We start from the raw sequence: 22602 nt of genomic DNA, 5'->3' as shown, positions 1-22602 counted from the left end.
AATATATTATTGATTAATTAGGTGTTATTTTTTATTAAACCTTTTAAAAAATTTAAATTTTTAAAAACGGCGGGAACTTAGTTACCAACCCAATAGATTGTTTCCAGGGAATTAGCCATAAATGTAACTTCAAATTTACACAGTTCGATAATGTCACCTTTGACCCTTCAATATCCAGGCCTTTACTTCTTAAAGCATTAGACTTCGCTAAACAATATGTCACCATCAACAGTTCAGATAGAGATATTATCCTATATGCAAGGAAATCCCTCTTTTTTTGCGATGATTCCACCTGGGTCAAAAAGAACGAGAATTCTTTATTTGATGTGCCAATGGGGGAATATTACAGAGTGGAGTTATGTATGCTTATAAGAGCTTATATTTTGCATAACCTGCATCTAGAATTCCCTTTTATAGATGCAGGATTATACAGGGAGGACGGTTGGCCATTAGTTAGATAGACTTAGGAAGAATCTTATTACATTCTTCCAAAGAATGGGCTTATGGATAACAATAGAAACTAACCTAAATAATGTAGATATTTTAGATATTAAGTTAGATTTGCAATTAGACAAATTTAAACCCTACTATAAGCCTAATGAAAAGCTACATTATATTAATAAAGAGTTAAATCATCCATCCGTAATACTTAAGAATCTAGTTAGTAATATAGGAAGGCACATATCATCCATATCTTCAGACGAGACAGCATTTCAAAATGCTGTGCCATATTAAAATAATGAATTAAGGAACAGTGGATTCTCGGAAAAGATCCAGTATAGTCAAACCACTACTGACAATAATAGAACATGTAGAACTAAAACTAGGAAAGTTTTGTGGTTTAATCCAGCATTTAACATTGCCGTAAAAAACTAACATAGAATTTTTAATGGAACATTGAAGGTTAGCTATTCTTGTTGCAAGAGCTTCGCCTCTTTAATTAAAACCAGCACAACATGAAAACCATTAGAAGAAACTACAGTGCCGGAAATAACCAGAAGAGTTGTAATTGTAAAGACCAAAGTTGCTGACCGGTAGGAGGAAATTGTCTTGAGAAAGGAATAATCTATACAAATAGATGGCTCACAAGAATACAAAATGTATACAGGAGCTTCAGAAAATTCCTTTAAGACTAAATCATATTCCCACCAAAATTCATTTCAATATCCCAAAAATAAGACAGCAACAAGTTTTGCTAAACATGTCTGGCAAGTGAAAGAAGAGGATACTTGTCCTTTCAAAATCAGCTGAACAATCTTGGAGAAAGCTGCACCATATAAGCATGGAGAATAAGGATGCCCAATGAGCTGCAATTTGTACCTGACTGAAAAGCTCTTCATCCTGCTCCAGGATAAATACACACTGAACCAAAGATGAAAGCATTTAAATTCCTGCAGACATGCTACAAGGTGTAGCAAACTCATAAGAGGCGGAGAGAGAACATAGGTTCATTTGCCTGAACAGGAGAAATTGTTGATTTCTCATTGGTTAAAAATTACTGCCCATATACGAATTCTGAACTTTCATTAAAGAAATCTTTCATGAAGTACGGTTCTTAGAATTCGTGTATGAGCAGTTATAAAAACCCTGAATTTTGAGAAACTCTCCAGTGATCATTGGATTGTCACTCAAATCCACGACACTCACTCTGAAGTGATTGTTGGGTTGTCAATCAAATCCACGACACTCACCCTTTTGAGTATCGGTTAATCTTTATGCCATGTTCAATACTCAAATCCAACAAGATTGAATTGTTTTGAACTCTAGTAGTTAGTATGAAAGATTAGTTAGTGTGAATTCTAAGTTGTATTTCTCTACGACAAAATGACCTTACTTTCAAATTGTACTATAAATGCCAAATGTACATAAATAAACTAATGTAGAATTATTTCCTTTTACTTCAAGTTCTTTCAACTTGTTAAATTTATTTCTGTATTTATGAAACTGTGTAGTTTTTTTTTGTGACGGTCCATACAAATCCATATCTTCAACATACATGCATGCATTAAACGCACGTTCAGCGTCTTGGTATGTATAATTCATCATAACATTTACGCCGCCTGAGTTAAGAGTTATGCATGCATAACTCTTAACTCAGGCGGCGTAAATACTTATAAGTGACTAGTTTACTTATGAAATAATAATAATATTTGTTATACCTTACAATCAAAAGCATTGTAAACAAGATACAGTGTCCCCGCCCCCGACCGTCACATAAAAAAACTACACAGTTTCATAAATACAGAAATAAATTTAACAAGTTGAAAGAATGTGAAGTAAAAGGAAATAATTCTACATTAGTTTATTTATGTACATTTGGCATTTATAGTACAATTTGAAAGTAAGGTCATTTTGTCGTAGAGAAATACAACTTAGAATTCACACTAACTAATCTTTCATACTAACTACTAGAGTTCACAACAATTCAATCTTGTTGGATTTGAGTATTGAACATGGCATAAAGATTAGCCGATACTCAAAAGGGTGAGTGTCATGGATTTGATTGACAACCCAACGATCACTTGAGAGTGAGTGTCATGGATTTGATTGACAACCCAACAATCACTGAGAGTGAGTATTGTGGATTTGAGTGACAGTCCAACTATCACTGGAGAGTTTCCCCAAAATCAAGGTTTTTATAACTGCTCATACACGAATTCTAAGAACAGTACTTCGTGAAAGATTTCTTTAATGAAAGTTCAGAATTCGTATATGGGCAGTAATTTTTAACCAATGAGAAATCAACAATTTCTCCTATTCGGGCAAACGAACCTATCTCTCCGCCTCTTATGAGTTTGCTATATTAGCCCTTCACTAGAAAAATTCTCAATTTTGCGATAAAAAAAAAATTACAATACGTATATATCTCAATACAATATTTGAATTAATACAATTTTAAAATATACAAATTTACAATGTTAAAGAAATGAAAATAACCACACATCATGGTTTAACGAAAGCAACAGCATTCTTATAAAGTTTATCACAATGTTCAATTTCTGGAACTAAACAAAAAATTTTTTACAAAATTTTTTTTATAAACAAAAAATTCCAGAAATACAAAAGTTTATGAGGAATATATTCAAACAAACTGAGTAAGTCTTTTGGGAAAATGCACAATTCTACCACTTCTAGTTTTCTTTTCGCTGGTAGGTAATTTTAAAATTGACTTTTGAGCGTTTCCGTTAACCTTAGGTTCGTTTTTTTTAGAATATCACTCTGTTTCATATTATTCTGAGATGTATCGCTCTGTTTCATATTATTCTGAGATGTAACATTTGCATCATCATTTCCATGACAAGGATACTGGTCAAAATAAGCCTTTTTACTCTGTCTAAACTGACAATCTCTTTTCTGCCATGCATATCCAGAGTCATAGTTTTATCTTTAATTGACAAAACTTTAAAAGGTCCTGTGTATTTATATTTCAGTGAATTATGAGTAGCATCATTACGTATGAATACATGAGTCCAAGAATTAATATCAGAGGGAACAAAACTTTTAACATTCTGTAATTTTCTCGTAAAAGCTGGGATATCAGTAAGAAATCTCTGAAGGTGAGTTACATAATCATTAACATCTCCATTAAAAGAATTGTTTTCTTCGAACATTTGACCAGGTAGAGTTAATGTCATTCTGTACAAGAGTTCAGCAGGAGAATATTGTATATTTTCTTTAACAGCACTTCTGGTTCCTAACAATACCACTGGTAAAGCTTCTAACCAACTGCTAGAATCAGAATAAGTTCTTAATGAAGATTTTAGCTATCTATGAAATCTCTCTATCATGCCGTTAGACTGTGGATGATAAGAAGTTGTACGGATTCTTTTAATCCCCAACAATTTATTGAATTCTGTGAAAAGGGTAGACTCAAATTGTCTACCATGATCGGTCGTTAATTTATCTGGAACACCGAATTTAGAGATTCAATTAGTAAACAAAGTTTTTACTATAGTTTTTGCAGAAATATCTTTGATGGGATAAGCTTCTGGTAATCTCGAGAAACGATCTATACATGTCAACAAATAAATGTTATTTTCACATGCAGTTAAGGGTCCAACTATATCGATGTGGATTTGTTGGAATCTCGCATCTGGATTCGCAAATGTACCCAATGGTGCTTTGATATGATGATGTACTTTTGATTTTTGACACTGCATACATGACTTGACCCAGGAACTAATATCCTTATTCATACCAGGCCAAACAAATCAACTTGATATCAATTTCAATGAAGCTCCAATACCAGCATGAGATAAATTATGTAAGGTAGAAAAAACAGCTTTTCTATGCTTTTCAGGCACAAATGGTCTCGAAAAACCTGTAGAAATATCACACCAAATATGTGATTTACATGAATGGATTGGCAACAATTTAAATTCCAAAGAAATGGAACTGGAATTTTTATATAAAGAAAATACTTTATCTGTAACTTGATCCTTAGACATTCCTTCCAAATTTATATTGCTTAATGAATTTAATGCATCTACATTCATTCTAGAAAGTGCATCAGCTACAGAATTTTCAATACCCTTGATATACCGTATATCCACAGTAAACTGTGAAATAAAATCAAGGTGTCTAATTTCTCTAGGAGAATATTTTTCCGAAGAACTTTTAAATGTATATGTTAACGGTTTATGGTCAGTAAATAGAGTAAATGACCTACCTTCAAGAAGATGTCTGAAGTATTTAATTAACAAATAAGCTGCCAACGATTCTCTGCCGAAAACGCTGTATTTTGTTTCTGGTGCCTTAAAGTTTTTTGAAAAGAAAGATAGTGGTTGCCAAGAACCACAATGATATTGTTGTAAAACTCCACCGATTCCAAAATCGAAAGCATCAACTACCAACGATAATTTTGCTTCAGGAACTGGATGGTTTAAAAGTGTTGCTCTACACAGTTTATCTTTTATGTTTTCAAAAGCTTGTAATTGTTTTTCGTCGTATCTAATCTGTGGCTGAGAAGTTTCCCGACCTTTTTTTTGTTCAGAAAATCAAATGAGCATGGCTTAACACAGCGATAAGATTTGTCACCGAACTTTGAATGGTACCAGCACATGGTGTTTCTCTTGGGACTTTTTGATCTCCTTCACCATCTTTCGTTTCTTTTATTTGAGCGACTGTCTCTTTCGAGCTGAAGACTTTCGATTTTCTTCGTCAACAACTCGAATTGTTTTTTGTAACTCTCTTTTAATGCCTGTATTTCATTAGAAATAGATGGAACTGCATTCACGGACTCTCTAGATGACAATTCTAAAATGCCATCCGCTAAATCTGCCAATTGTTGAAGCAAGGTTTGTGTTTTGTAAGGCAATTTGGTAAAGAATACCTCTTTGAGGTAGGATCCTTCTATTTGTTGATCTCCAAGAAGCACATTCATCCTCCGAAGAAGTTGTGTTGGCTTCTTATTGCCTAATTCTTCATTAGTGAATAGCTTTGCAAATTCTTTCTGTTTTGAATTTGAAGTTCTTTTTAATATTTCTGCTTTAATTGCAGAATAGGAAACTGGCTTGACAGGATTTAAAAATAAATCTCTAATCTCATTGCTTAGAGGTGGAGGCAAATTACTTAGCATAATACTGTATTTTTGCTCTTCATTCATTATACGATTTGCTTTAAAGCTTGCTTCTAGTTGTGCCAACCAGATGATTGTGTCTCCAGTCCATGGAGGAGATGGTAATATATTTACTGAAGCTTGTGTATAATTCCTATCAAAATCGGACATCTTGAATTTTTTCAAATTCTGCTCCATTTATGTATTTAAAAATTTTTCAGAAAGAAAAAAAAATTTATGTTATGCTATTAAGCTTTCAACAGCTCTAAATATACTAAATATTATTTCTATATTGCTAGAAAGTACAGTTAAAAATTTTCTATAGTTTCTTTCTTCAGCATTCTTTTCCTTTCAACCTTTAATGTCAAATATATCTGTTATTAAAATTTATACAATAAACTATTGTCTATATTCTATATAAAATTTTATATAGTTTTCACAAAGTCACCAATTTATGATGTGGTGGTTTATCTACGAAATCACGTCGGGAGGTCACCATTTTTTTTTTATGTGACGGTCGGGGGGGGGGGGCGGATACTGTATCTTGTTTACAATGCTTTTGATTGTAAGGTATAACAAATATTATTATTTCTTAAGTAAGAAGCTATGATGGTAAACTAGTCATTTATAAGTATTTATCACCATGCATAACTCTTAACTCAGGCTGTGTAAATGTTATGATGAATTATACATACCAAGACGCATTAAACGCACGTTCAGCATCTTGGTATGTATAATTCATCATAACATTTATGCAGCCTGAATTAAGAGTTATGCATGGTGATAAATACTTATAATTAAGTTATAAGTGACGAGTTTACCATCATAGCTTCTTACTTAAGAAATAATAATATTTGTTGTACCTTACAATCAAGAATGTCTATATATATAAAAATGAGAATGTGTGTGTGTGTGTGTGTGTGTGTGTGTGTGTGTGTGTGTGTGTGTGTGTGTGTGTCCCTAAAACTCGAGAACTACACAACCAATTTCTTTCAAATTTTACACATGCCTTACTTAGGGTTCCGGTTGTGTTTTAGTCAAAAAAATTTTTTTAACTTCTTGCATAGTTCGAGCCCACAGCAACATCATATCTCCTCCACTATTTAAGTGTCAAAAGTGAAACAAAAACACTCATGTCAAATACTTTCGCTTTAAAAATGAAACTATTCCACTAACTGAAACAATCACATTTCGGTACTGTAATGACAGATACTTTCACTTTAATGGTGTGTGTGTGAGTATATATATATATATATATATATATATATAGAGAGAGAGAGAGAGAGAGAGAGGGAGAGAGAGATGTATATGTATACATATACATGTATATGTACACGTATATGTATAGATATATATATACAGATATAGATCTATATGCATACATGTATATGTATACATGTGTAGATGTATATATATAGGTGTACATCTAATATGTACACATATATAAATGCATACAGATATCTATACATGTATACACCCATACACACTCACATATGCACACATACACACACACATATATATGCACACATACACACACATTAGTCATTTGTTTTCTTATCCAAAACTACGTCAAAAGTATTGAATGGATTTTTAAGAAATTTGGAAATTATATTCTATGCATAATGGCCATAACCCCCGTGAAAATTCATATATTTTTGATGTTGATGAAATTTTAACCATACATATTACACACAAATAAAGTAACATTTCTAAAATTTTTCTTCTTAAAAGTTACAAAGACCCCTTCATGGGGACTTCACACCCACAATTTAGTCATTTTTTCCTAAGCAAAGACGAATACAGTTGTACCATTGGTAGCTATAGGGTCACCCGAACATAACAGATGAGCATTATTTGTAATTCAACGGTACAACAGTGTAAGACTATCCTTTCAGATACACTTACATTGTGATTTCTGCAATGTGGTGCATAAATTGTCAAGTAAATGAGACTCATCTTTGCCTCCACTGATTCACTTGCAAAGTGTTGAGTAAAATTATTTTGTTGCAGACCTCCTTTGAGTCTTTTTATTATCATTGCCACACATATAGTCCCTAGTTGGTAACATTGATTTCAAGGCCTTCCCAGATGAGTGACTGGTTGTTCTAAGACATTTATTGATTGTAAATATTTTCTTCCCAGTTACCTATCGGTGGAGTGGTCATTTGCAAACTCCAGAGGCGACACTTTCATTTCCCTTTACTCCAAACATCACACATTGTTGTTTCAATTGGGTCATGCCCTTCCAATTGCTATAGATCCATAATGCATTTTAACCCTTTCGTTACCATATTTCTAACCAAAATACACCCTTCATGTGTTTCAATTAATTTCTAACATAATCATAAATTTAGTCTGGTTTCATTAAACAACTCTAACTTTTTTATTTATCAACATATTAATGTGATTTTTGGAAGATAATTTAACGAAAGGTTCTCAACCAATTCTATACCAAAATTTTTGTCACAAAGTGACTTTAATTACAGGTAAATTCAACAAAATATAAAATTATTAAAATTTTTGTTCAAACATCGCTATAGAAAATGGGTTATTAGCTAATATTCAATTGGGTATACAACAAAATATTATTATAGAAGAGTTGTGCACATTACTGGATTCATTACTGTCTCTTTTGCCAGTATAAAATTCAAATTCAGAGCAGTACCCAGTATTTGATTCACAAATCTTCCAAACTTTGATCCCCCATTTTGTGGGCTTTCCTGGCATATACTGTTTACACAAATAATCACGTGTTTTCACGAATGTACTAACGAGATTTGCTCGGATATTCTCATTTAAATATGAATAGGTGATTACGGGCGGTTTTGGGCGCCTTGGTCACATGAACCAAAATTTTTTTCGGGCGGCTTTGGGTGGTTTGGTAATGAAAGGGTTAAAGCTGTGCCTGTCACCTGTATGGTGAGGAATCCTACATTGGGGAGTAGTAACGACTAGGCTACGGTAGCTGACTGATTATCGTGATCATTCGTCTTTTGCTTTCCTGTAGCTTTGCTCTCTTTTACAAACCCAGTGAACATACATATATTTCCTATTTCAAAGAAATTCAAACAATACATATTACACACAAGTTAAAAAGATTCCCAACAATTAAACTTCTCTGGTTGACATTAATACACCCATCACCAATAGGGGCCTTAACTCCCACATTTTTCAGCTCCATGAGCTCCATTTTTCAGGAGCAAAATTCTTTTAGGGTCCATGTAGTGTCTTAGGCCAAAACAATTTTAAACTTCCTGCATAGTTCGAGCCCACAGCAATATCATATCTCCTCCACTATTTCAGTATTACGTGTCAAAAGTGAAACAATAACATCACTCTACTGTAATGTCAGATACTTTCACTCTAACACTGAAACTATTCCACTATTTCAGTGTTGCCTGTCAAAAGTGAAACAATAACATGTCGCTACTGTAATTTCAAATATTTTCACTTTAATATTTTCAATTTCATACTGAAACTATTAAAGTGAGACTATACTCTCACATATATACAGGCATACTATAAGACCCAAGTTAAAAACATTCCCAGCAATTCAACTTCTCTGGTTGACATTAACACCCCCACCCCCAATAGGGGCCTTCATTCCCACATTTTAGAGCTCCATGAGCTCCATTTTGCAGGAGCAAAATCTTTTTTACAGGTTCCAGAAGACTGAAATTTTGGAATATGCGCATAAAGATCAATAGTATGGGATCATGTCTCATGATTAGAATTTTTTTAGGGTGTGTAAAGAAGGAAAGAACCCTCATGTGCAATTTTGATGAAATTCGAATCATATGTATTCCAGTTCCTTACAGAAAATATAACAGAAAAGTCTCATTTTTCAATTGCATGTAACATGGGCAACGCCGGGTATCTCTGCTAGTTTTAAATAAAATAGAGTATTCGCCCCCGACCGTCACATAAAAAAGGTATAAAATATCGAGTGAAAAAATACTGTACAGATAATATTGACTTTCACATTTGAATTAGGCTTTTTCACCTAAAAACAGGCATCATTTAGTATTACACTCAATATACATTTTTCATCTTTCAAGAAAACTTTTGACTGTTTACAAACTATTATTTCTATTTTATTCTATTTTATTTTTTTTATATTATTTTCATTTTATTTTCATTGTTTTATTGTAACAATTATTTTTAAATACAACTTTCTGGGCTATATGATTGCTTTTTATGCTGTAATTTAGCCCACAATATACCTCACAAATTTTGATTTTTAATGCACATCTTTAAAAAGTTCACTTACAACTGCCCAAAATGTGTTTTAAAGATATTGAATACCCAAATGGATTTGTTTCCTTTTATCTTTTCTCATTATGATTTTTATTATTTACTTAATTACTTCCATTGCATTTATCTATTCTTATTAATATCATTGCTGGTAAGGCGATGGTGCTGGCAGAGCTTTAACAAACTAAGCAAAATATCTGGGGATTTTTCGCCAGATGCTAAATTTCTGATTTAAATTTTGCCGAGGTAGAAATTTTACTCATCTTCATATTTTCAAATTTATATTACATTAAAATAATATTGCATTAATTTATTGCACTCTTTTTATTCCTATTTTAATATTCTATATACTGGACAAACAGTTTTAAATATATTTGTATGCATATATACAATATGGTGAATATATGTATGTTTTTGTTTATATGTATGTAGATATATACATATGCATATATGTTTATTTGTATATTTCTATGCATGTATACATGTGTTTTACTTTTGTATATATGTATGTATTTATGGAGATATGCATGTTTATTTATATCTGCTTTATAGGCTTGACTATTATACATAAGAGTTTTAATGTGTCTTTTTTCTTATTGTTAGACACTTTAGGAATGTGATTTTCAACTAATTTCTTCTCTCACTTTTTTCTTCCTCCCACCACTTCTGATTCTTTTTCTAATTAGTAACAACAAAGTTGTGCATTTAGAACATGCATATGAAGATGGATGATGTGTATATATAAGTATGTAGATACTTATATATACATTAGTATCTATATTCACATTTATATTTTGCATGTATATATTTCTATATATGTATATATGTATCAATATTTGTATGTTTAGTGTATATGTGTATGTATGTGTTTTTAGTGTTTCAGTATAGGTAAATATTTGTATATGTTTGTATGTGAATGCCGTGTGTTTTATATTTTTTCAATGTTTACAAATAACACGGAAAAAATAAATAAAGAGTTACCAAGGTAGCAAAAATTCACACAAGTACCAAGGATGTAACAACCTACTTATAAAGGTAGAAACTCCAGGTTTAGGTGAAATGTTTTTGTATCATATAGATAAATAAATAAATGGAGTTAACGTAGGTGTTATTCAAATCTTGTTACTTCCAACATATCTTTCGAAGAAAACATTCGTATTATTCCAGAAGGAATAAAATGGTGTAAAACAATACAATCTTCTCATCAGGGAAAGAATGAAACCAAACACATCCGATGAAGACAGAACCTCTTGATCCTAAACAACCTCGTTCTATTTTAAAAGATCACAAACAGAATTTTTTAATAACCCAACCTTACGACTTTTTTGTCCTACCTCTGACATCGGCGTACTTAGCAAAAATATTCTAGATAAATAAATTCCTACCTTAGTTAAAAAATTAAATCTTAATTTATGGTCTAATTCATTCCAAGTGGTCGACTGGTTTAATTCTGTTAATAACAAGAAGTACACTAAGTTTATCCAGTTTGACATTTCTAGTTTCTATTCCTCTATCAACCCAATCATACTCAACAGGGCACTCTGGCTCACTCACAACAAAGCTGCCAGAAAATCTATAATTAAATTCAATAACAAGCCCTGGGTCAGGAAAGATACACCTGACAGTTTTGATGTCATGATGGGAAGTTCTGATTCAGCACAAATCACTAATTTTGTTGGTATATATATCCCTTATGACGTGGCTGACCAATTCCCAAACATCAACGGAGGTCTATATCGTGATGATTGTCTACTCTACCTTCGAAGTGTTTCTAACCAAAAATTACAAAGAGTTAAGAATAGCTTAGTTAAATTTTTCTGAAACATGGGCTTAAGCATTGTTTTAAATATTTTAAATTAGTTGACGGTTTATGGTATGGGAAATATGAATCATTATGCAGAATATTACGACAAAATGGCAGAAACTGTGGAATTACCAAACAGTGAAAAACTGGAAATAATGTTGGAGGGGAGACCCCAAAATGTTACGGATGCGGTGAAAGAGGGCACCTGAGAAGGAAATGCCCTAGAGCAGCAGTAGAAATGGTGGAAGAGAGTGTTCAGGAAGATATAGTGGTGGAAAAAAAGCAGAAGCAGAGAACAGAATATGGTGGGAATTTGGCGGAGGTAAAACCCAGGAAAAGAGAGAGAAGAAAGTCACCGATGACAGTGGAAGTGAAGAAGTGTAAAGGAATGGAAGAAGAAACTCAACTCATGACAAGAAATGGAGAAAATTTACCAGTGGAAGTACCAGCAAAGGAATTAGAAGGACAGAGTCATGCAGACCAGAAACAAGACAACCCAGAATTACGGAGACCTAAAGACATAGACACACAGACAAAACACATAGAGTTGCAGCCAAATGGACACACAGACACACAAATACAAGAACACACGGACTTAGAGATGGAAATACAAAACTCATAAAACAGCAAAAAAATAGAAACAAAAAGAGACAACATGAAAAGCACAAACAAAAAGAAAAATTATAGTGAGATAGGACACCCCAACTTAAAAGGAGTGCATAATTGAAAGACAGTGTGAGAGACAGAAGTGATAAGTCATTATAATTTTGTAAAAGCTGTAACAGAGAAATGATCGTTTGAACTTTTTAGGAAAAAAAAAGGAAAAAAAAAAAGTAAATTAAGAAACTGTTGAATGAACAGGTTTAAAAGAAAAAAAGAAGTAAGGACTATATGAACATTTGTTTAAAAGGTTTATAATGGTAGGGTAAAAGTGAAAAGGGAAGTTGCGGTTTCACCTCGGAGCGAGGCTAGAGGTTATGTAAAAGTTAATGGTAAAAGAATACTCGGTTTCATCTCGCAGCAGGAGCGAGATGACCGGCTCATTTGCATTGTAATTATATTCATTTCACATTCATCCTTCATATGTTTTATGTTCTCGCATGTCTTTGCATGACCCCTCTGTAATTAGGCCTTGTGCCTGTAATAAAGAATTAAGCTAGCAAGCCAAGCTACTCCAGACTGATGAAGAGCAATGACTCTGAAATTAGTCTCTGGATGCTGGCTTTGCTGGTTGGAGGGCCTTATCATCCCTGTTGGAAAACATAAGGACCCAGTACGCTTGTGTCACACAGCTAACTGGAAACAGTGTTTCCTGGGGCTAAATAGCAGCTGCATTCTTCCCTTTCCTGGGACTGTCACATTAATCGTCATCATCATCATCGTTTAACGACGACAATGATGATGATTTAAGTTGGCAACAAACCATCACTTTATAAATATATACATAAATGTATATATATATATATATATATGTAAATATATAAATGTATATGAATGTGTGTATATATAAATATATATATATAAACTTAGATATGTTTCGACCTAAGATTGGTCCAGGCTATGTTTAACTTAATAGCACTACCTGATAGAATAATCTAAATCCTTTTTAAGTCAAGTTTTGTTTATGGTCCATTTGAGTAGTGAGTTCTTGTTGAGTGACTTGTATCCAGGTATGGGTGGTTTATCTGGTATTCCTTGAAGATATCTGTCCAGAACATGCTTAAAGGTGATGGGATCTTTTTCCTCTTTGATCCGTTTCGGGACAATGTTAAACAGGGCAGGGCCTCTTGAGGAAAAGAAATTATGTCACAGTGTACCTATATGTTGTGATCCTGAATTGGACAGGGGACATATGGCCTGTGGTCCCAGCCTTGGATAAACCTTGAAACTAATGTTCAGGTCGTTTGGGCAATGCTGGTGGTATATTCTCCACATCGTACAGATGATGTACCACTCGTGGCGGCGCTGGAGAGAGTAGAGCTTCAAGGCTTTAAGGTGGTCCCAGTAATCAAGATCAGTCATGCCTTCAATTCATTTAGTGAGTGCCCTCTGGGGTGATTCAATCCTCAAGATCTTTTGTTTTGTATGGGGAGACCACAAGGGGCAGTAGTATTTGAGATGTGGCCATACAAAGGAGGAGAAAAGTGGAATGATGACACCTTGTTCTCTGGACCGGAAGGTTCTTAAGATCCAGGAGCTCATCCTACAAGCTATATCGACCTTATTGTTGATGTGGGCACTCCAACTGAGATTGTTATCAACAATTACACCCAGGTCTCTGATAGTATTAGATGCCGTGAGCAATTCCCCTGAAGGAAGAGAGTATGGCTGTTTTAGTATTGACTTTCTTCCAAAATGCATCAGCTCAAATTTTCCTTTGTTCAGTTGCATTTTGTTTTTGTCTGCCCATTGACTCACAGCATATAGATGAGACTGGAGTTGAGTTTGGTCTTCTTCTTCTTCATTGATGATTTGCTGGAGCTTAGTGTCATCAGCAAATATTTTCACTTTGCAGTGATTTACAATGCTCGAAAGAGGAGCAGGCCCAAGACAGTCCCCTGAGGGACACCACTGGTGACTTTTGCTGGGCTTGAGTGGACTCCATTGACTACAACTTCTTGTGGTCCATTCGCCAGGAAATACTTAATCCAGTGTAGAAGTTTTCCACGGATTCCAACATTTGCCAATTTTGAGAGTAAGATATGATGGTCAACCTTGTCGAATGTTTTACTGAAGTCAAGATATATGACATCAGAGTTCGAACTTGTTCCCAAGGCTTTAAGTATAGCATTGATGTGGTGTAAGAGCCGTGTTAGACAGTCCCTGCCACAGCGAAAGCCATGCTGATTTGCATTTAGGAGTTTGTGGGTCTCCAGGAAGTCAGCTATCTTTGATCTTACCACTCTTTCAAACATTTTAATGATGTGGGAGGTGAGTAAAATTGGGCGATAGTTAACTGCGAGGGAAAACTGGGATGACAGACTGAGTCTAAAGAATTTCTCCAGAGGTTGGTCAGAGGGACTGCAAGTTGGTGTCTACATTCCTTCAGGAGACTAGCGGGGAATCTATCAGGGCCTACAGCAGAATAGTATTTGACCTTATTTATTGCTGCTATGATGTCTGAGGCAATGAAGGTTATGTCTGAGATTTTATGTTGGGAATCAACTTCATTCACTTCTCTTACGTCAATATCAGTGGGATCACTAAAGACAGAGCAGTATTGTTTCTGCAGTATTTCTGTCATTTCTTTAGCATTGTGTTGGGGAATACCATTATCATCGATCAATGGTCCAATGGGTGAGACAGTGGTTCTATACTTATTTGCATAAGAATAGAACACTTTTGGGTTCTGTTTGATGTTTTTGATTACCCACTGTTCCTCTGCTGCTTTTAGATTTTCAATGGAGGTTTTCATGTTGGTCTGCAGATGGAGTTTTTCCAACTCCAGCCTTTCCATTGTTGTTGAATGTGGGAGTATTTTAAATGGTTGATTTTTTTATCGAGTCTTTTGATGCGCCTCATGAGTGTTTTTTTTCTTTTTAGGGAGCCGGTTTCTGTTTGTGTTAGTGGATTTTGTAGGAGCATGTTTTGAGCATGTATAGGTGACAATGTTCTCAAAGTGTTGCCATGCAGTCTCAATGTGAGTAGAACTGAGAGTGAAAGACCAGTCGATGAAGGACAGATCCTTTCTGATTGCTTCCCAGTCCACTTTGTGGAAGTTTATGTTGTCAAATGAGTGCCGTGGAGTGGGATTGGCTGGTTTGGTTTTGATATGCCGGCAATTAAAATTGCAGAGTATCATGTTGTGGTCTGAGAGAAGAGTTTTTCAACTGAAATACTGTGAACAGAGCTAGAGTGGTTGGTTAATATTAGATCCAAGATCATTTTATTCTGTCTTGTTGGTTCGAGCACTAGCTGAGTCAGGAAGAATTTATCCATTAGGTTAAAGAGTAATTCTGCTGCTGCTTTATCTGTTGCAGAGCATTTGCCTAACTTCAGAGTATTTGTGGGCCAGTTTATATGAGGGAGGTTAAAATCACCCATCACTAGTATGTTTCCAGAGTTGTATTTTTGAAAGAAAGACTTGATTTTGTTGAGGCACTCTTCAAAGCACTTTAGAGGTGCTTGGGGAGGCCTGTATAGACCGACGATGATTATGTCTTTGGCCTTGTTGAATAGTGATATAAATTCACGATAGCCATTGGAAAATATGTCCTTGGCATCAACTGAAAAGGAGTCATGGAGAAAGATGGCTGTCCCCTCTTTATTTTGGTCTGTGTGATCTGCACGGATGATGGTGAAATCTTTTAGTTTCACCTCAACATCCATATGTGTGCTGTTTAGGTGAGTTTCAGTAAGGATAAAGAAAGGGAAGCAATGTGCTGTTTCGGCAAGCCAATTCTCTATATATGGGATCTTCCATTTTTGGGCAATGAGTGATGGGTTGATGCCACCGTACATTTAACAGGAATGTCAAGGTAAGGATAGCTTGATGTTTGCATTGTTCTAAGTTATGTTTTATGTTGTTCAGAGGTAGCAATGAGGGTAGTTTTTGTATGGAGCTGTGTATGTATGATGTTCTAGTTGGTGGTGGGTGTGTGTTCCTTGTGTTTTGCATAAATGGTTGCTGATAGCTCGTTGGATCTCCTGGCTTAGGTCGGCCTTCATATTTTCTAGATAAGCTAGTAAAAAAGAGTTGCCTCTTTGGTTTGCCACTTGGACAGAGGATACATAGCTCATGTTTATATTATTTGGTGTTATGGTTTTCCCATAGTTCTGTCTTCATTGTTTGGTTGTAGAAGGTGAAATGTGGTTGTATTTTGTTTTTGTTGTAGGTCTCCTCTGTTGCTGTTTATATTTATTTTTTGATCGTTTTGTGCCCTTCAGATGGTGGTGGTTGCATTCTGGGTTCAAGCACATCCTTAGTGACACAGATGTTTGGCACAGTTTAGGATGGAAGAAGGTGCATCCATTGCCTTTTGTGCATCCATATTTAGGATCAGGACCATAGACTCTGTATTTAGGACAGTATTTGGGGTGGAGGTGAGGGCAGTTTTTTCCAATTATACCATATGGACAGGTGCCCTTAACAAGTCTACGGCATAAGGTAGGATGGAAAAAAGCACAGAGTCCCTTGTTGTTGGTGCCGCTGGGGCCAAATCTACAGTTACCTTGAGAATGGTAATGACAGGATTTTTGACGTGGGCATAGTAAAGGTTTTTCTGTTCTGGCAGGCTCATTGGTCAGTGGTCCTACTGTAGTAGCAGTAGCAGACTGTTGTTGTTGTTACTGTAACAGCAGTGAAACTTGACTTGCAACAGTAGGGCTGGGTGGAATCAGGTCAGATAGTGGTGCCAAACAAGGTGCTTCCAATGTAGTATCAGTAGCAGGCTGTTGTTGTTGTGGTAGTGAGTCCAGTCTTGCCATGGTAGCGTTGGGTGGAATTAGATCACTTAGTGATATCAATGAGGATGTTGTTTGTTGCTGGCTAACGGGTTGGGTCGTTGAAGTGAGCTCTGACCTGTTGGAATTGGGTCAGTTGGTGCACTACATCCATTGACAAGTATGGCTTCTAGTGTTGCCATGTGCATGTGTAAAGTATGAAATGATCTTGTGATTTCTTTTATTTTGTTTTCAACCTGTTTTACAGATCTGTAAAAGTATTGTGATGCTAATTTTTCAGGGATTTTACTGTAGACATTAGCTTTTACACATTCATTACGGTGAGTGTACCAAGCGTTTATCAGTGCACTGATTTCGTTTTTTACCCAGTGGCATTTTAGAATATTATTGGTCATATTCAGTGGGACAGTATTATACACTGTACACCGGTTATTGATGACTTCATGTATAATAGTGAATGCACCGTTGAAAAGTTTGTGTCGATATATTCAGAAATGCGTGGCTATATCTCGGGGTGTGAGAGAGAGTTCAGTGTATTTAGTACAAATCAAAATGAGCTGTGTGTTTAATTAGAAATCAAGAGAAAATAATTGTACTCACGGGACTAGTTTTAGAACTAATCTTGGGTTTGGTTTTGGTTTATATTTGTTTCTCCAGGTTGCACATAAATTTGTGTAAATTTATGCTATGACGATAGTAGAATAGTAGAATTCAAGAGTTCTGGGGCTAAAAACAAGGAAAGTTACTGCTGGTTTGAGTTGAAATCTGTTTCTTTGGCTACTGACTGGCCGGAGCTATGAAAAGTACGTCTTGTTACGACGATTGCTCATATATGTAAATATATAAATGCATATAAATGTATATATTTATAAATGTATGGATATTATCATCATCATCGTTTAACGTCCGCTTTCCATGCTAGCATGGGTTGGACGATTTGACTGAGGACTGGTGAACAGGATGGCTGCACCAGGATCCAATCTGATTTGGCAGTGTTTCTACAGCTGGATGCCCTTCCTTATGCCAACTACTCCAAGAGTATAGTGGGTGCTTTTACGTGCTAACAGTCACGCTCAAAATGGTGTATTTTACGTGCTATCTGCACAGGAGCCAGTCCAGCAGCACTGGCAACGATCTCACTCGAATGTCTTTACACGTGTCACCGGCACAAGTGCCAGGGAGGACACGCTGGGCACAGGTGCCATCACGATTTCGCTTTCGCTTGAGCCAACAAGTCTTCGCAAACCGAGTTTCGTGTCCAATGAAGGAGATGATGTTGGCATGGGTGCCAGTCGTCAAATTTAGTTCGATTTCGATTTCACTTGCCTCAACAGGTCTTTGCAAGCAGAGTTTAGTGTCCAATGAAGGAAGGTACACATTCCTGGCAGAGGCCTTGGATTTAGGTCTCACTTGGCTTGCCGGGTCTTCTCACGCACAGCATACTTCCAAAGGTTTTGGTCAGAAGTCATCACCTCGGTGAAACCCAATATTTGAAGGTCGTGCCTCACCACATCATCCCAGGTTTTCCTGGGCCTACCTCTTCCACAGGCTCCCTCAAATGCTAGGGTGTGGCACTTTTTCACACAGCTATCCTCATCCATTCTCACCACATGACCATACCAACTCAATTATCTCTCTTGCACACGACAACTGATGCTTCTTAGGTTCAACTTTTCTCTCAAGGTACTTGCACTCTGTCTAATATGCACATTGACATTACACATCCATCGGAGCCCAGGCTATTCTTATTCTAGCAGCTACACTTTCAGCGCACCCTCCTCCACTACTAACTTGGTCACCTAGATAGCGGAAGCTATCAACTACGTCTGGTTTTTCTCCCTGGAATGTGGCAGAAGTTGTTTTCTGCACATTTTCAGTGTTTATTGCTCCTGAACATCTGCTACATACAAAAGCTAACTTCCAAGTTAACCTTTCTTTGATATTGCTGCACCTCTTATGTGTTCATAGCTTGCACGGGGTACATCTTATAGAGTTTCTACCTACGCCTTTTCTACAGATCGAGCAGGGCCATCTACCTGAAGGGGTTTGTGTGTTGTCTACCTTCCTACTTATTAGGACTTTGGTTTTAGCTAGGTTGACTCTAAGGCCCTTCAATTCTAGTCCTTGCTTCCACACCTGAAATTTCTCCTCTAGTTCTGATATAAATATATATATATATATATATATATATATATATATATATATATATATATATATATAAATGTATATAAATATAAATATTCTCTCTTTTTTCTCTTTACTCTCTTTTACTTGTTTCAGTCTTTTGACTGTGGCCATGCTGGCGCACCGCCTTTAGTCAAGCAAATGGACCCCAGGACTCATTCTTTGGAAGCCTAGTACTTATTCTATCGGCCTCTTTTGCCCAACCGCTAAGTTACGGGGACGTAAACACACTAGCATCAGTTGTCAAGCGATGTTGGAGGACAAACACAGACACACAAACACATACACACATACATATATATATGTGTGTGTATATATATATATATATATATATATATATATATATATACGACAGGCTTCTTTCAGTTTCCGTCTACCAAATCCACTCACAAGGCTTTGGTCGGCCCGAGGCTATAGTAGAACACACTTACCCAAGATACCACGCAGTGGGACTGAACCCGGAACCATGTGGTTGGTAAGCAAGCTACTTACCACACAGCCACGGTCAGTACTACTACTGCTGCTTCCACTGCTGCTGATACTGCTTCTGCTTCCTCCTCTACTACTGCAACCAATTAACTACTGCTGCTTACACGGACAGAGGTCACTCTCGTTTACCATTACCAACACGGTCACTACTACTACTACTACAGCCAATGATTCAAGTCAACGCACTAGACAGCCATTATGTCCCCACACAAAAAACGCTCCCACGTGGACTATGTTGACACCAGTAAGAAACAATTATGAACTTTTCTTTTAATTACATTTTTTTTAAAAATATGTATTTCAAGCGAAACATGTAAAATATCTCTGAGAAAATTATAAATTAAAATTTATTTTATATATAGCGTTTTCAAACTTCTTTTTTATAAATATATACCCACTTGTATGCCACCTACACCTTTTATCAATATCATATCACGTACGAGATCCGAAAATGCCAACTAAAACAGACACCAGCATCATCTCTATAAATGAAGAGATACTAAAAGAACTGAAGAACATAAACTCAAACCTAATAACAGTCTTAAACAAACTCAACTCAACACCCCGTCCTTCTACACAAAATGATGAAGAAACCAAAACGAAGAAAACACCCTCTGAAATGTACGAGAACCTTGGAAATCTATGTGATACAATGAAGACATTCTTTACAAACTTTACAAAACAAGGACAACAAAACGAAGGAACACATGGGAGGAACGCAATAACATCAACATTACAAATAAGAAACCAAGTCTTACCACAACAGAGAAAACTACAGCAAAACAGAAAATTCGCATTTTGGAAAATGATACAAAATCAGAATCAAGCAGAGACTTACCAAAAGTGGCCGAACTCGACACCCCTAATCATACCCCGCAAATTACAAATAAAACCCGTCCTGGAAGAACCAGAAGCACAAAGAAGACTTAGAGAAAAGAATGTCATTAGAAAAAATGAAGATGGAAATGAACTACTAAAATTGAGAGCTAAGACAAATGAAGAAAAAGTAAAAACCATAGATGAAGAAATCAACGAAGACATCAACAAACTAACAAACGAAGAAGAATGTGAAAATGAGGAACTAAAGTCCCTTCAACGATGGGAAAAGAGCGCCAACTGGTTCTTGGATAATGAAACCAACTTCAAAACTGAACACATGTCCAACAACTCCTTCATAAAATTAAGAAAAACAAAACCACATACCAACACAATGGAACAACCACCGAGAAATCTAAATACACTCCCTACCAGAGAAAGACATTTAAAACGCACTCCACACTACCTTAACCAACCCTAAAACACCCACAGGGACCCACCACACCATTTCAAAACCCAAAGGCATGCAACACACAATTCTATGAACTACAATCTACAATCCAACGAACACTTAAATTGAATATAGAAGACCTGAGACAACCAAAACCAAAAGGGGATGAAAAATGAAAAACCCTACCCTACATTTCTACAGGAAAATACCTGTCAGCGACCACATAGACAGATGTACACCGAATAAAAATCCAAAGTTTATGACCTTCCCACTTTACCAATTCAATAACAATGCAACTTTCATCCAACGTCAAAACAAAGAGCTTCATTTTATTAGAAAATTTGGGCCAAGTTTAAACACCCTGGGCCAGTAACATTAAAATCATATATTGGTTATCCAAAAAAGAAAAACAGAATCCTACAACTCCACCACCACTGTCACGATAACTACTACTACTGCAAACAGCGGTCCCTGCTACAACTACTACTACAACGACCAACAGTCTCTGCTACTGTTGCTATTACGGTCACTACTACTACTACTACTACTACTACCACCAACAGTCTCTACTACTGCCGATATTACGGTCACTACTACTACTGCTGCTTCAACCAACAGTCTCTACTACTGCTGCTATTACGGTCAGTACTACTACTGCTGCTGCCACTGCTGCTGCTTCCTCCTCTACTACTACAACCAATTAACTACTGCTGCTCACCATTACCAACACGGTCACTACTACTACTACTACTACAGCCAGTGATTCAAGTCAACGCACTAGACAGACATTATGTCCCCACACAAAAAAACGCTCCCACGTGGACTATGTTGACACCAGTAAATAAACAATTATGAACTTTTCGTTTAATTACATTTTTTTTTTTAAATATGTATTTTTGATACAGCTTATTTTTTCAAGAACTGAAATATATAAAATATCTGGTAGAGATGGACTATATATCATCTGAACCTTTCCCCCCCTTATTAATTAATTTTTTTTACGGAATCCCACGTTTTAGGCTATGGAGATTCCGATTCTGAAAAAATTTTTTTGAAAAATTTCAATTCCACCCCCCACCAAGCAGGCTATTTACATGCTAGAAATAACAGCCAAATCTCACAAAACTAGTGTTAGGGTTAGGTTTAGGGCTAGGGTTAGGGTTAGGGTTAGGGTTACGGTCAGGGTTAGGGTTAGGGTTAGGGTTAGGGTTTGAGTTAGGGTTAGGTTTACCCTGTGGATCTATATAAAAACCGGGGGGGAGGGGATCGAAATTTAGAAATTGAGATTTTTGAAATTTTTTTTCCAGAATCGGATTCTCCATGGTCTGAAACATAGGATTCCGTAAAAAAAAAAAAAATTTTTAAGGGGGGGGGGTATACCCAGATTACATATACTCCAATTAAAATTTATTTTATATAGTGGCATTTTCAAACTTCTGTTTTATAAATATATATCCACTTGTATGCCACCTACACTTTTTATCAACACTATATATATATATAACTGGCATGACAGCCTTTCTATACAAGACAATGACCTCAAACTAAGTCATTTTATGTCAACCATACAAGACATATGCACCAAATACGTGCCATATAGAAAGACCAGCAAACATGCCAATAGAATTCCTAGAGACAGGAAAA

At 35.8% G+C, this 22602-nt stretch overlaps 1 protein-coding gene across 2 annotated transcripts; it reads left to right on the top strand.

Annotated features, from left to right (window-relative positions):
• The first annotated feature begins 19563 nt into the window (after positions 1 to 19563).
• On the top strand, positions 19564 to 22311 carry LOC149133238 (uncharacterized). Of its 2 annotated transcripts, none has more exons than XM_089359795.1 (2): positions 19564 to 22099; positions 22184 to 22311. In XM_089359795.1, exon 1 carries the CDS (start codon positions 20143 to 20145, stop codon positions 20986 to 20988), a length of 846 nt encoding a protein of 281 aa, XP_089215921.1. In that variant the 5' UTR covers positions 19564 to 20142; the 3' UTR covers positions 20989 to 22099; positions 22184 to 22311. The 2 variants fall into 2 exon arrangements, with proteins under 2 accessions (XP_089215921.1, XP_089215920.1); XM_089359794.1 differs by having other exon boundaries at positions 22130 to 22277.
• The last annotated feature ends 291 nt before the right edge of the window (positions 22312 to 22602 follow it).

This window comes from Octopus bimaculoides, chromosome 11, assembly GCF_046866305.1.
Source record: "Octopus bimaculoides isolate indiv1 chromosome 11, ASM4686630v1, whole genome shotgun sequence".
Classification (NCBI taxonomy): domain Eukaryota; kingdom Metazoa; phylum Mollusca; class Cephalopoda; order Octopoda; family Octopodidae; genus Octopus; species Octopus bimaculoides.
This window is presented reverse-complemented; position numbering and strand designations above follow the sequence as displayed.

Coding starts and splice junctions, on each gene's coding strand:
- LOC149133238 (XM_089359795.1), top strand. CDS start 20,143: ATGCCAACTAAAACAGACACCAGCATCATCTCTATAAATGAAGAGATA.